Raw genomic sequence first — 14,524 nt, 5'->3', positions numbered from 1 at the left:
TAATTGTTTATGAAGCTCTCCATAATAGCTAAGGCCTTACTTAGATCAGAAGAGTCTCTGTTTCATCTTTAACATTGTCCCTTATCTTTATCTCATCCTTTCCACTCATCCACATCCTGCAGCTAAGAGCAAAGGGGAGGGGAAGGAAAAGAAGAGATAAAGATCAGCATAAAGTAGGAATTATGAAAAGATATGGAAAATATAGAGAAGTGGCAGTAGTGGTGATAGAATTCCTGTGTGGAAGATGTTTAAGGGTGGCAATCTGTCTGGAAAAGGGGGTGGGACTTGGAAACTTATCTTGAACTTCAAGCACATTCTCTTTAATTAAATTACACGTTTATTTAAGTATACCTGGGGAAGCCGAAAGAGATCAATGTGGACCTGAGCTACCTCTCTGCATCTACATTCATAAGAGCGATGAGTGTCAAAGTGTCGCTAACTAGCTCTACAATTTATTTAAGTCATTCAACTTCTCTGAGCCTCAAGTTTCTCATTTGAAAAATGAGGTGTTTGAATTAACTGAACTGGTTCCTCTGGTTTTAATATCCTATGAGCTTCTATGAGCTATGGGTTTGGTAACATTCACTGAGAATTGGGTGCTGCCTTGCTCTTCTGTCTCTGCCTGGTTTATGGGTATAATAAATAACCAGCCACTGGCCCAGAAACTCTGAAATGCAGACTTCTGAGCTGTCAACCAGGGTAGAATGGGGTAGGGAGAGAAGGCTTGGGAAGTGCTGTGTCATTTTTTTATGATGCTACTGTGTTATTTTTGTTGTCTTTTCAGGATCCAGAGGCTAGCTATGATTTTAATGATAATGACCATGATCCATTTCCCCGATATGATCCCACAAATGAGAACAAGTGAGTAAATGTGGATTGTGGGTGGGGGTAGCACTTTAAAATGTTTTTATATTATTTGAGCTCTCAGAAATGTTCATGTACACCATCCATGCCACAATATGTTGCTGCTTTTAAAACAGAAACCCAGAGTTCTCTTTTTATATTCCTTTTGGCTTATAGAACTATATTTCAATTAAACTTTCTTCTTATATTATAAAACATTCCCCTCAAATGTTACTGAATAGTTATAGCTTTAGAAACAATGCTTGGGACATAAAGAGTAATAACCTTCAGCCCCACCGACCCCACCCCCCTATTCCTCTATTTGTCTTCTGCTATTAACAACGTGCTTGATGTTAGTCATGAAAAGAAATATAGATGCCCAAGATAACAAATCCCCACAACTTCCTGTGGTGGCCACAACCATGCTTAGCAGTTCCTTCAGAAATGCATGGTCAGACACCAAACAAGAGAAAAGTACCTCAGCGCCCGGTCCTCAAATTCAACACAGTCTCTGGGGCATTGGTTAAGTTAGCAACCTGTTCCAGAGCTCCTGCTGGATATTCTAAGCTACAGCGGGGGAAGAGAGGATATCTTTTGACTCCTAAATTAACTCTCTGTAGCAGCCACAGGGTGGTGATGAGGGAGGCCAAGAGCCAGACCTGCCAAAACAAGAAGCCAAATAAAGACCCAAAGGCAAGAGAAAGTTTAGCCTTCTTTCATAACCCCAAAGAAACTTCACCCTCTAGGCACTTGGCTTCAAGTGTCTGTGTCCATGTGCGAACCCATCTTTGAGCATAATGATATATCTCATAGACTTCAAGGAGACAGTCATGCTTTCTTCATTTGCTCTACCCAGAAGAGACTTACACCAAAGCAGACCAAAGCCAAGGCAAAGTTGGGGCTTGCTGCTAGGGGTGGGAATGGAAAGAGCAAGCCACAAAAAGCTGTGTGGATGCCTCGTGAAGGGCTTCCCTCTCCTCTTTGTACGGCTTTCTCTCTCTTGGGCTGTTACCCAACTCAGGTCAATCAAGTTCTCTCTCCTTCTCTCCTTCTCTCTTACTTTCCTTCTCCCTTCTCCTTTCTCTCTCGGAATTCCCATGTGGGCCTCCAGAGGGCCAACAAAACTCAGGAAGGGGGGGTGGGGCTCATGGACTTGGCTTCAACTTCTGGGTGTGTATTTCTTCCTTGGGAGGAAGAGGAGGCTTGGGGAGGGTCCTAGGACACTGCTTCTTTCAGCACCACTACCTTCTTCTGGGATTTACCTTTTTTAAATTTATTTCAGAGAGAGGAAAGGAGAGGGAGAGAGAGATAGAAACATCAATGATGAGAGAGTCATTGATCAGCTGCCTTCTGCACGCCCCTAACTGGGGATCGAGCCGGCAACCTGGGCATGTGCCCTGGCCCAGAATCGAACCCCGATCGCCTGGATCCTGGGTGGATGCTCAACCGCTGAGCCACACCCAGCCAGGCTGGGACTTACTTCTTAAAGGGGTTAACTGCAAACACTCACTAGTGGTTAGACATTCCAGTAACAATATACCAGGAACTGTGATGGATGCCCTTGGTGGTAAGTGGGATGCCTCAGGAACTTACAGCATGCTCCCCAGATAAGTGTTCAGCCATATTCTGAGTCAGGGCCATGCAGGACCAGGAGGAACATCTACTCTTTTGAAGCACAACCTTGTGGTGTTAGCCTGGCTGGTCATCACGGCTTTGCTTATTTCCAGTAGACAGTGACATGAGGACATCACTTCTCTTCCTCTCTGTTTTATTTTGCCTCCTAAAGTGAGTGACAAGACATCTGCTCCTTCCCGCCTGGCAGGAACATCCTAAGGAAATGGCTTACGTGCTTAGAAGAAAGAGCACCCTTCTTGGAATTTAGTAAACATGACAACTCTCACCTCACCTGCTTGGTCAAGAGTAAGAGGAAATAGGCTGGCAGCCACATGGGTGCAGCAGAGGAAGCTGTTAACTAGAGGGGAAAGCCTCCTTCCTAGGCAGTGTACCCTGGATCTGGCCCCAGGACCAACATGGGTGATGGCTGCGTAACACTTGGTGAAATTATATTCTCTAGAGTCTCTCTACTCATGAGAAAAGGGACTCAGATGTCCCTCTGTCTTTTCCCCAAAAGGGGAACTCTCACATCACAGTATTTATAATAAATGTAGTATTTGTAATATGATTCTTCCAACTCACAGAGCTCCAAAGGCCCCTAAGGAAGTAGCCCATGAGTATAACTGTACTTATTCTGTGCCTGAAAACTCTGAGCTCAGAGCACAGCCTGCCATGGATCTTCCATACAGTACAGTTAGTGTGGAGTAGCCAAACAGTTAAGTACAAACTTTGTAGCTAGATTTAGATCAAATATCAGATCTGCCACCTAGTAGTTAAGAGACCTTGAGTAAATTATTTAACTTCTTTGGGCCTCAGTTTATCATCTATTAAAAAGGGATAATAACAGTACCTACTTTATTGGGTTATGAAGAGGGGATTAAATGAGTTTATATGTATAATTGGCTTGGATAGTGCCTGATACATAAAAAAAGTTAAGTGTTTGCTATGATGATGATGATGATGATCATCGAGGCTTCTCAGTTAACAACTAAGGTAGACCTCTTTTCAGTGAGAACTCAGCATGACAAAAATACTATCATGAGATAGGGGATAGCAGAGACAAGTCAGTTTTCTAAGCCAATTCAGAATCTGCTATTTCAAAATTACACAATAAGCAACTATCTCTCAGAGTCCTCTTGACTGTCAACCAAAAAGGTAGCATCCTCATCATTTATCAAAAGGTATTATAAAAAATAGAATTATCCTTCAAGCAGGTTGTCAGAAATAAGTCCCTCACATTTGGAAAATGAATGGCCCCATGTTATCTTGGCCTTCTAACAGTTAGAGACCTATTATCTCCCAATTCCAGGGCATTATGGCTCCAAACTGCCAGTGTTGCTTCTGTCCTTTATTACTATGTAAATGAGATTAATAGAAGCTTCCTTTGAATTTCCCTCTGCAAATCAAATGAGGAATCACTAAATAATAAAATCTTAAAAGTGCAGGTAACTCTTACTGTTAAGCTGGCATGAATCCGTATTCAGTATTTCAATACCAATTACAGATTATTTTTCTAGTTAAATAACATATGTGACAAGGATATTTTAACCAGTATAATAGTAGTCTTTAAACTTCTTGTGGAATAATTTTCTAAAAGTCAATTTGTTTAAACTCCAGTTGCTACCATTGTTCTAAGACAATAGAAGGTTATTTTATCTCAGAGCCTGATTTAAGGAAAGAAAAAAAGCTACAGGCCTAAAAAGAATGATGTAGAACCACTTTGATAAAATCTTCCTTCTTTCTCAAGGTATGGAGGTGGGAACTGAGGATAAGAGAAGGAAAAAACACCAGCCCCCTATTTATAGCTGATCCTATTGCACTTTTCAAGAAAATAGTCCTCAGTGAGGAGAGATAATAGGTCATGTCACATTGCATCATTTTTAGGACAGAGGTACAGTGCCAGGGATGTTTCCCAACAGGTTGATCCTGTTGGCTCAGGCTAGAGGTTTTGCTATCCTGGGCCCTGTCTCCCATATTATGTAAATGTGGTGACTTTTGGGAGTACATTTCCTGGAGGATGGCAACTGAATTTCTCCTTCTAGAAAAGCAAAGAGGACCAATTCATCAAAGAAAGTGCCTTCTACATATTCAGTGTGAACACATTTCTTAGGAAATGGGTGTGGTGGTCAGGATAGTTTCAGTTGCAAGTGAGAGAATCCTAACTCAAAGATTAAGTAATATGGGGATTAAAAAACAATTTTGCCAAGGGATGGTCTAGCTTCAGGCACTAAAAGATCCAGGAGCTCAAGTAATACGCCACCAAGACACCAAACACTCTGTCTCCACCTCCTAGTGCTGCTTGCCTAACTCAGCTTCAGTCTCAACAGAATCTTGGCTGGCAACAAGATCCACATGGCTCTGATGGAACCTAAAGCTGAAGACTCTGGAGAAAGATTATAAATCTCTTCCGCAGAATCTGCATTAATCCTTGAAAGCTGCCTGGGAGAAGGAGCCCCATAAAAGAGAGAATCACAAAGAGTGAGGGAGGGCCATTTCCCCAAAAGGGAAAATTCTAGAAGATGAAAAAGAATGTCCGCTGCACTAGGAAAGACCTTGAATTAAAGATAATTTCATTGTTCTGACTCAGGAATCCTAGCCAATATTTGGAAGAAGCAGGAATATCATTTAGTGGAAAATCATCTTTGGTACTTTAGGAAAAAGAGGTAAATGAAATAGAATTATTTTGAATGACCCAGTTAATTTTACATTTTTACATTCCTTACCAGGCTAAATAAATAGATGTCTAGGGTGATAGGTTCTGGCTGAAGGACTGTCAGTGCCAACTAACCCTTCTTCTCTTTTCCTCTATGTCAGCATATCTGGTCAACAGCTCCTCCAAGGCACCAACAGCCTTCACAATTCTCCCAAGTACTTGCATAATAGAATACAGTCATAAAATAAACACACTTATACTAACATTCTCTTGATTTACAGGCCCTCCTGAGGTCTGGTAGTGGTGGGAAAAGACAATTATTATCCCCAGAATTTCAGAATGGATGCTTTAATGATGGGTTTTGGCCTGTTGCAGAGATGGATTTTTTTCCTCCAAATACTCTGAAATCATTTATTACCCTTTTGCCTGATTGCAAACCCAATCTTTTTCAGTCCTCTTGTCCCAACCAACGTTGCAGAAGCACCGTGATTTCCCAATTAGCCTGTAGTGTCTTCTCAAAATCTCAAACTCCTCTTGGTACCAGAAAACCCTCAGATGTTTTATGTATGGTGTATCGTTAGAGGAGAGAAGTATGTTTTGAGAGGGAATGCTGTCCTACTAGGGCTGGATAACCTAATCCAAGGAAGTCCCTAAGGGGGAAAGTGAGAAGCCACTTCACTCCCAGAAAGTATGGAGCAGAAGCCATTTATTTGGAAACAATTTCTGAAAGTGTCAGAGTTGCTCATAATAGTATCCACAGCTAATATTTACTGGGTTCTTACTATATGCCAACCACTATTCTAAGTACTCTGTACACAGCATCGTGATCTCACAACCCTTTGAGGATACTTACCCAGGGTCACACTACTAGTTAGTGGCAGAAGCTAGAACCTGAGCTCATATACTCTGGCTCCTGTACCCATACCCTTCATATGATACCAATACTTCATCTAATGCTGATAGGAAGAAACCAGAGAAAAGGCAGACAAAAAGCCAATATGTCCCTGTACCATGGATTCATGTGCAGAACAAATGTTTGTCCTCATTCATGGTTTTAATGCCCATTTTTTAATCCTCAGGCACGGCACGAGATGTGCAGGAGAAATTGCCATGCAAGCAAATAACCGCAAGTGTGGGGTCGGAGTTGCATATAATTCCAAAGTTGGAGGTAAAGCAGAGGGCTGTTCCTGTAGTTTGCGCTTGTAATTAGAGTCTTGCATCACCTGAGGGAGACATGGACTCCATGCAAAATTTGCTGTAGGACTTGAGTGTGATTTGCAAATAAATCAATAGACCTGGATTCCTAGAAAATGAGAGCTGAATATATGCCACACATATGGGGGTAGGGGGCTGGAGGCTGGAAGTGTTGACTAGCTTTCAAACCAAATATAATGTCCTCTGTGTTCTGATTTAGAAGGGTTTCTTATTGCGTGCTTGCTCAGGGAACAGAAGGAGGAGATAAATTTAGACAAAGAATTTCCCTGCCTTTCAATTTTGTACTTTATTTCATAGCAAAGATTTTAAGAATAAAAAGAATCCGTACTTGTTATATTAAGAAGCCAAAGCTTATCTTCAATAGCAAGAATTTAGAATCTCTGGTTGTTTCAGCCAGTGTCTTTATGAGAAAACACATGGTAACTTCCATCAGGGCCATTAAGTAAAGGAACTGTTTACAAGAGTTAAAGGGAAACCAACAAGGCCTGACAAATGTAGGCAGATGTTACCACCTTTAGGCCTAAAGGAGCAAGTGGAAGGAGTCAGTGGAAACTAGAGAGAGAAAGCTGTGGCCATAGGAGAGAATCACTGGACAGGAGCTGTAGCCTTGAGTACAACCATGGAGCTACTTCAGGGGAATGAGTACCTCGCTCTCTCCTCACCCCCCAACCTCCTGCTGCTGTCCTCAGTTGGTGGAAACCAGTGGGAAGACAAGAGAACCTGTTCATCCAGTTCCTGTGGAAAAGGGTGGTGGAGTCTGGACCTGCAAGGGCTCACAGAGACTCTTCCTTTTTAGAAATCAAATAAATATCCATCCTGGCATATATAATGCCTCTCTCACTAATACAGCACACTAATTACTGTGATACTAGCATCTTCAAAGTGCCATGTTAATTTAACAGAAGTGAAAGAAGAAGTACAAATTATGTAATCACCTAGAAAAAGAATTCCCTTTTTAAGTCATAATGAAATAAGTAGCTATAGTTTATGATAGAATCATCTGATCCATTTATTTTATAGAGGAGGAATCAGAAACAAGATTCTCAAGATAATAGTTTGTGACTGTAGAACTAAAGCATAAGACTTTTCATTCCAAGTCTACTGTTTTTTTTTTTTTCCATTATTCCACCCTTTGATAGTCTAGCCCCCAAGTGCATTTTTATATAATACTGTTTTTTTTCCATTACTCCACCCTTTGATAGTCTAGCCCCCAAGTGCATTTTTATATAATAATTTTCATCTTTAAGAATCTACTGTATGTATATCAATTATCCTGCAACACATTATAGACAGTGTATCCTGGAAGTTAACAGGATATATTTGGGTACCAGATTTCTGGGATTCAAGTCCTGGCTTTCCAATTTCAAATCTGTGTGGCCTTGGGCAAGTCACTGTCCATTTCTGCCTCAGTCTCTTCACCTCTAAAATGGGGAGAATTACAGGACCTACCTCAGATGGTTGTGGTAAGATAGATGAGTTCATAAGTTTAAGGCCTAAAAAATGGTAGCTGCATATTGTACATCCTCGATGCATGTGAGCTGTTATTATCCCCATTTTATAGTTTAAGAAACTGAGGCACAGAGAGGTTAAGTGATCTGCCTCAAAATCACAAGAAGAACTGGGATTGCCCCCACCTCCAAATGCCTTTTTAAACAAAATAAACAAGACTTCCACTAATCATGTCAATTACATATGTTTTTTTGCCTATGTTCCATTGTAAATAATAGTGTGAAAATCTGAGGTTGTGTGCTCCATTGCATCATCAGCCTAAAGCCCAGAATAACCAGGTAGCTGCCTGTATCTGTCTAAATTGCTTTTGCCTTCCTGGCACTTGAGTACATGCGTCTGATGGTGGGTGACAGCCTGTTGGAAAGCACAAAGAGCTACTGTGTCTGCCTTCTCCTGATGAAAAATGATTCTCCCTCAGGAGCAAAATCCATGGCAATGATTTCATCCTTGAGATTATTTAGAAGAAAAGGAAGCATGTTCCTTGAAAATGTTTCTTAGCAAACACATAAAAGAATGGCCTCTGGGTTATTTTTAATCAGTGCTTAGAAACAAGAGTTCTTTTCCTATTTGTTCATTTTCTATTGTGGGTACACCTTTTCAAGCTGCACCGTTTCCCGTACATTCATTTGTATGGCACAGGTTGGATCACAGCCGTTCGTGGTATAGTCATGAACAGGTATGCCGAGGGAAGACTGTTTGGTGTCTCTAAAAGCTACTTTGGAGCAGCTTTTTCTGGTTATTGGGGTAGTGGAGGGAGGGGGGACATTTTTGTAATCCATAGCAACCATGGCTACTGCATAGTGCATAGTTATCTCTAAAGAGCAGAGAAGAAAGTTTATGGAGGTAGTCACTTGTATGTTTCTTTTGTGCTGTTAATAGCAGGTCATGGGCATTTGGAACATCCAGTGCTTACCCTGTTTTTGACTCTTTTGATAGTCCTTTTAAAAAATAAATATTAAGAGCATTGTGCCATTCTACATGTACACGCTGACATCAATGTATTGTCTGTTTTGCTGTTCAGGCATAAGAATGTTGGATGGCATCGTAACTGACGCTATTGAAGCCAGTTCAATCGGATTCAATCCTGGACATGTGGATATTTATAGTGCGAGCTGGGGCCCTAACGATGATGGGAAAACTGTGGAGGGGCCTGGTCGACTAGCCCAGAAGGCGTTTGAATATGGTGTTAAACAGGTGAGATGCTTAACGTAGATGCACGTGAAATGAAACCTGACTGTGGATATGTGAAGAAAGGAAAAACATTCAGCTTATATGGAAAGAAATGGTTGTGAACTTATTATAGTTGCTCATGATTTGAAATGTATTTCAAGAGCCAAATTATTCTTCAGAAGGATGAAAGTTAAGCGTTGAGAGATTTTTTCCCCATTTGGGTCTGACATTCAACAGATTCATTACTATTAAAACATATACTTAAAAAATACTCTGGATTATGTCCTTTCTCATTTTCCTGCTGCTTTTGAATGTTTACACTAGATAAACTACTACCAGACTTCTTTGAAATGCTCTGAAAATGCATCCTTAAATATAGCAGAGCTACCTCCCGCTCGGCCCGTGCCTGGTGAGCACGTGTGCCTTGGCTGTACTGCTCTGTCCCTTGGGTTTATTGCATTCTTGCCAGGATTCTAAGGCCTGTACTGCACAGAATGAAATAAAAGTAGAAACTCTGGAGAGCATAAATTGAAAAATCATAGAAAGAGTAGCCTTGACGAGTTCCATTCACTGGAAAAGTCCCTTTCAATGCAGCTGCAAAGCAGATCTGAATAATGCCGGATTTTGTTATTCTATCAGTCAACTAGAAGATTCAAGCAGAAAGAGAGGAATTTCAAAGATTCAAACGTAGTGACATAAGCAAAGGAAGGGTGAAAAATATGAGCAAATGTTAAAGGCCAGATTATGAATCTGCATAGTAAATAAAAGAAAGAAAAGCACCAACTCAGCCCCATCCCAGAGAGGGCTTGGAGAAAGGACTGGCAGAGCCAGAACCCAGTGGCTTAATAATAGGAAGTCTCATGACATTTCCAACATTGATGCTGGAGGACTTGGAGTTGAAACAGACCACAAATAGTTGTCTCTGAGAACTTCATGCATGTATTTGTTGGGGATTTAATTGGGGTGTGACAGTGACCCCAATAGGCTATAATAGATGTGATATATTCTATTTTTTCTTTTAGGGGAGACAAGGAAAGGGCTCCATCTTCGTCTGGGCCTCCGGGAATGGGGGGCGTCAGGGAGATAACTGTGACTGCGATGGGTACACAGACAGCATCTACACCATCTCCATCAGCAGTGCCTCACAGCAGGGCCTATCCCCCTGGTACGCTGAGAAGTGCTCCTCCACCCTGGCCACTGCATACAGCAGCGGGGATTACACTGACCAGCGAATCGTACGTGCTTTTGTCTTACTCTCTCTGCTTAGGTAGAAGAGCATGCTTACATTCAGAAGAATCCTTTGGTCAGTACCTTTGATAAAACTGACTTGTTAAGCTTGATGTCTCAGTTGGGAAGACTCATCCTCTACTCACTTGAAAGGCTGGCATATATTGGGAAGTTGTCACTCAGGGTTAATGATGCTTCTGCCAAAACGATATTGCCTCTGGGTCATTTTTAAACTCAGCCCTGAGAAGCCAGAAACCTGTCATATATAAGGCTGAGACTCCAAATGTCTATTCGGCTTGTGCGATGCCTCCCTGAAAACAGCCTTAAAGGAGATTTCAGGGTTGTAGGGGCTTTATCACCCTGTACTTGTCGATCCTTTAATAGCAGAGATATGGTCTGACTTGCCCTTTAGCAGATGATAAAAATACTGAGCATACACCAGCTATGTCTCCTAAGAACAAACAACTCGCAGGAAAATAACAGTCTAAATTTCCCCTGAGGTGAACTTGTCAGCATCCGAATAAGCAGCTCAGGAGGGGTATATGCTCAGAGAGCATCTCCAGCCCACGCTTGGCTGTGCCTTCACTTCCATGAGTCAGACTGCCAAGGACAATTATTGGATTTCCCTTCAAGGGCACAATGAGGAAGGGCTATTTGGGGGCTTTGAGAACAGAGAGGCACTTTTAATTTAAAAATTTAAAGGCCCAAATTTGACTTCTGACACAGAAAGAACCAACTAGTTAAAGTATATATATTCTAATCTCAATGAAATAACAGGTCATTTAGATTAGATTGTGGGTGAACCCCATAATTATTAGACCTTGAAATGTTTTAAAATGCATACTAATAACATCTCACCAAAATTGTCAGAATTACTACCTTCATACAGGATCACTATTCTGGAACTCTGTCTGCTTCTGGTAACCTACTCTAATTTAGACAGTAAAACTGTGGTCTCAACTTGAAAGCACTGTCCTCCCTCTCAGGTCCATATCCTCAAATGTACAAATAATAGTGATAGTCTACCCAGGGATTTTTCCTATTTTTAAAATATTTTTAAATTGATTTTTTAGAGAAAGAAGAAGGGAGAGAGAGAAAGAAACGTCGATGTAAGAGTGAAACATGGATGGACTGCCTCTCGCATGCCCCCTGCCAGGGATTGAGCTCACAATCCAGGCATGTGCGGTGACCAGAAATGAAACCCACAACCTTTTGGTGTACAGGACAATGCCCAACTGAGCCACACTGACCAGGGCTACCCAGGGATGCTCTATGGTGGGCATCTTTTGTAGCCTTTGAAAGGAGCATATCAGACATGTTTTCCTCTTGTGTTCAGAGCTCCTGGCTGTTGTCCCTGTGCGTATCCAGAGTTGCTGTTGAGAAAACAGCCTGTTACTGCATTTCAGTCACCATTTCATAGACTGTCTCTCATCTGAGCTGCTTTGCTCTGAAATAGGAGGAAGAATGTCCATCTTTGTAAAGATCCCTTCTTAGGTAAATCAGTCATAGGAGAGACAGATGGTGAGTTCTATTTGAGACCATGGCAATAACACAGTCTGCCTTACGCAAACCTCTTCCCCAGCACAGTCATCTCTGGGGGCTCACTTGCGTCAACAGGTAAAAAGGGCAACCTTGCTTCCGCAACCCTCTGAGGAGCAGAGCCACCAAAACTTGAGAAATTCAGCCACTCCAAGTGGGAAGCCAAGGGAGGTGATAATAGAACAAATTATTTTTTTACACCTCCCTCCCACACATTGAAATCTCTAGCTAAAAACCACAGTGCAGGAGTCTGGGTGGGTGTCTTGTTAGTAATCCTTTGACCCAACTACTCGCTCGACCAGTAGTACTATGGTCCTTAAGGCAGATGGATTGGGAGTCTTTTTTATTTCTTCCCTTCATCTTGGCAACCTCTTCAATTAAGTTAAAATTAGCCTGGGTAATTCTTTACATTCAATATTGTATAAAAATGCTTTCACAGACAGGATCTCATGTCAGCCTCATTTTACAGATGGGAAAACCAAGTGACTTGCCCTTGGGACACATCTACTGAATAGTAGTTTTAGAATTCGGGCCCAGATCTAAGTCTAGTACACTTGCTACTTGAAAAACTTGCTACTTTCCTCAGTGTGCAAATGTGGACACTAACTCATGGGCATCAAATTACAACAGTGAGTGCAAACTACACACTAGAGAAATTTTGTACAAGTAGTTCAAGTAGCCAGAATCAGAATGGCTTTATATTCTTGTACTGAAAAGACAGTCAAATGTCAATCTGAAGGCAAGAGGGAATTTTGCATGAGGCAGAATTTCTAAATATGCCAGACCAAGCACAATGGACCTGATGATTAATGGGCCAGCATGATTCACAGTGATTTTGAAACAGTCCCTTTTTTACAGACAGCATTTCGTTTGGGAATCTCAGAGGAGAAAATATTCATAGTGGGAGCACTTCATCCCCAGAAAAGGCATCCTGATGCCAGAATTATAGATAAGTTTCATGTAGAGGAAAGTGAACTAAAATATCAGCAGATGGCAAGCATCCGTCTGTGGTTCAGAGGCGGAAGCAGGGACTCAAATCAGCTGAGTTTCCTGATCCTGATCATAGCAGATGCGGCCCTTGGTATGGTTAGCCCCAGGGACAGAATCACACTCCTCACATGTTCTCCCGTGTTTCTTTCTTTCCTGATGCCACCCAGACGAGTGCTGACTTGCACAATGACTGCACAGAGACCCACACAGGCACCTCGGCTTCTGCACCCCTGGCTGCTGGCATCTTCGCTCTGGCCCTGGAAGCAAAGTAAGGCCCAGAAAGCTTCTAATCACCATTACTAAGCTGCTTCTCCTTCTTTGTAATAACACTGTTTTCTGAATACCTGTCTACAGCAGAAAACTAGAAAAAATAATAAAAATAAACCTCTTCCTGTTAACATCTCAAAGTAGATTTAGTATACACATATCTTACAAAACTGGGATCTTAATATACATATTACTTTGTGATTTTTAAAAAGTCCACTCTATAATATTACGGTATGAGCACTTTCTCGTCTAAATCAATGTTCCTTGACCTTCAAAAACTTGTGCTTTCCTCCCAATTCTCCTCCCACTCAGCTGCAAGACCTTCTCACTTCTGTTTATTCCCACCAGGAAAGACTTTGTACAGATAATTTCTTGTGGGTAGTATTAGGGATGACAAGTTTATAAAATATCCTTTTTTCATATTATATAAGCCCAGTCTTTGAGCTGATATAACATGTCAGAGGACATGAGAATTAAAAACAGGATTTTTATCTTTTTGTAGTATTCTATTATATAAATGCAGATTTTATTAAAGTTACCTAATCATGCTTCAACACCCTTGTCCATAAATATTGGTTGTCATCTCCGATAATTTCCTCAGGATAAACACTCACAACTAGAATTTCTGGGTCAAAGGGCATGCATGTTTTAATATGATTTTGATATATATTGACAAGTTACTATCTATCTAGAAAGACTACAGCATCTTATGTTTCCACCAGCATTATATGTGTGAAAGTGCCATTTTCCTAAACCCTTATGAAAGCTACTTTTGTTACTTACTTTTTAAAGTTTTTGCTATTTTGATACATGCAAATGGTATCTCATCTCCACACACTTCTATTTCATTACTAATGAAGCTCAATATTTTATATTTATATTTATCAAAATGAGATAAACATTTACCTATATGTCTTTTATTATGATTCCTTTGCCATTTTTAAGTCCTAAATCTCCCTGGAATTTTAGCATATGATGTTAAAAAGGCATTTAGCAACAATGTTTTTTCCTCATAATAATTACCCAACAGTCTCATACTTAACACAGAGGGGAAAATCCAGCTGCCTCACACTGTATATCCACAGCTTGTCATTCATCTTCATTTCTAGTTTCTGTTGTGGTGAGAAATATTTGAATGTCAAGTCAGGTGCTGTGGTTGCATGATAAAGGAAGTGATTACACTTGTAAACTACTGTTACCCTTCCCAGTAAGGAGGCTGTCCTGGGAGAACACCCATAGTCTCTAGAGAGGACAAAGCTGACTCCTCACATCATGTTCAGTAGCAGAAGAGAAGATCACATTGACTCTTGCCACAGCTGGAAGAGCCTGGAAGTTGCTGAGTCTTTGTCCAAGAGAATTCAGAGTAGCTCCAGGAGCCCTAGGGCTACCTATGGAGTTATGATTTAGTTCCTGGTATCATACCTATGAGATGGCCACAGTGGCTAAGCAAGACAGGCCTAGCAAGGCTCATACCAAGTGTCTACCTTGGTAGACTTG

At 41.2% G+C, this 14,524-nt stretch overlaps 1 protein-coding gene across 1 annotated transcript in view; it reads left to right on the top strand.

Moving 5' to 3' along the window:
• Nucleotides 1–14,524, top strand: part of PCSK1 (proprotein convertase subtilisin/kexin type 1) — a 36,458-nt gene that overhangs the window by 9,853 nt on the left and 12,081 nt on the right. The window contains exons 5-9 of the mRNA XM_016216151.2: nucleotides 785–861; nucleotides 6,190–6,278; nucleotides 8,856–9,028; nucleotides 10,027–10,239; nucleotides 12,928–13,028. Coding sequence (XP_016071637.2) covers nucleotides 785–861; nucleotides 6,190–6,278; nucleotides 8,856–9,028; nucleotides 10,027–10,239; nucleotides 12,928–13,028 — 653 coding nt within the window. The remainder of the gene's footprint in view (nucleotides 1–784; nucleotides 862–6,189; nucleotides 6,279–8,855; nucleotides 9,029–10,026; nucleotides 10,240–12,927; nucleotides 13,029–14,524) is intronic.

Source organism: Miniopterus natalensis, chromosome 3 (genome assembly GCF_054644295.1).
Source record: "Miniopterus natalensis isolate mMinNat1 chromosome 3, mMinNat1.hap1, whole genome shotgun sequence".
Taxonomy (NCBI): Eukaryota; Metazoa; Chordata; class Mammalia; order Chiroptera; family Miniopteridae; genus Miniopterus; species Miniopterus natalensis.
This window is presented reverse-complemented; position numbering and strand designations above follow the sequence as displayed.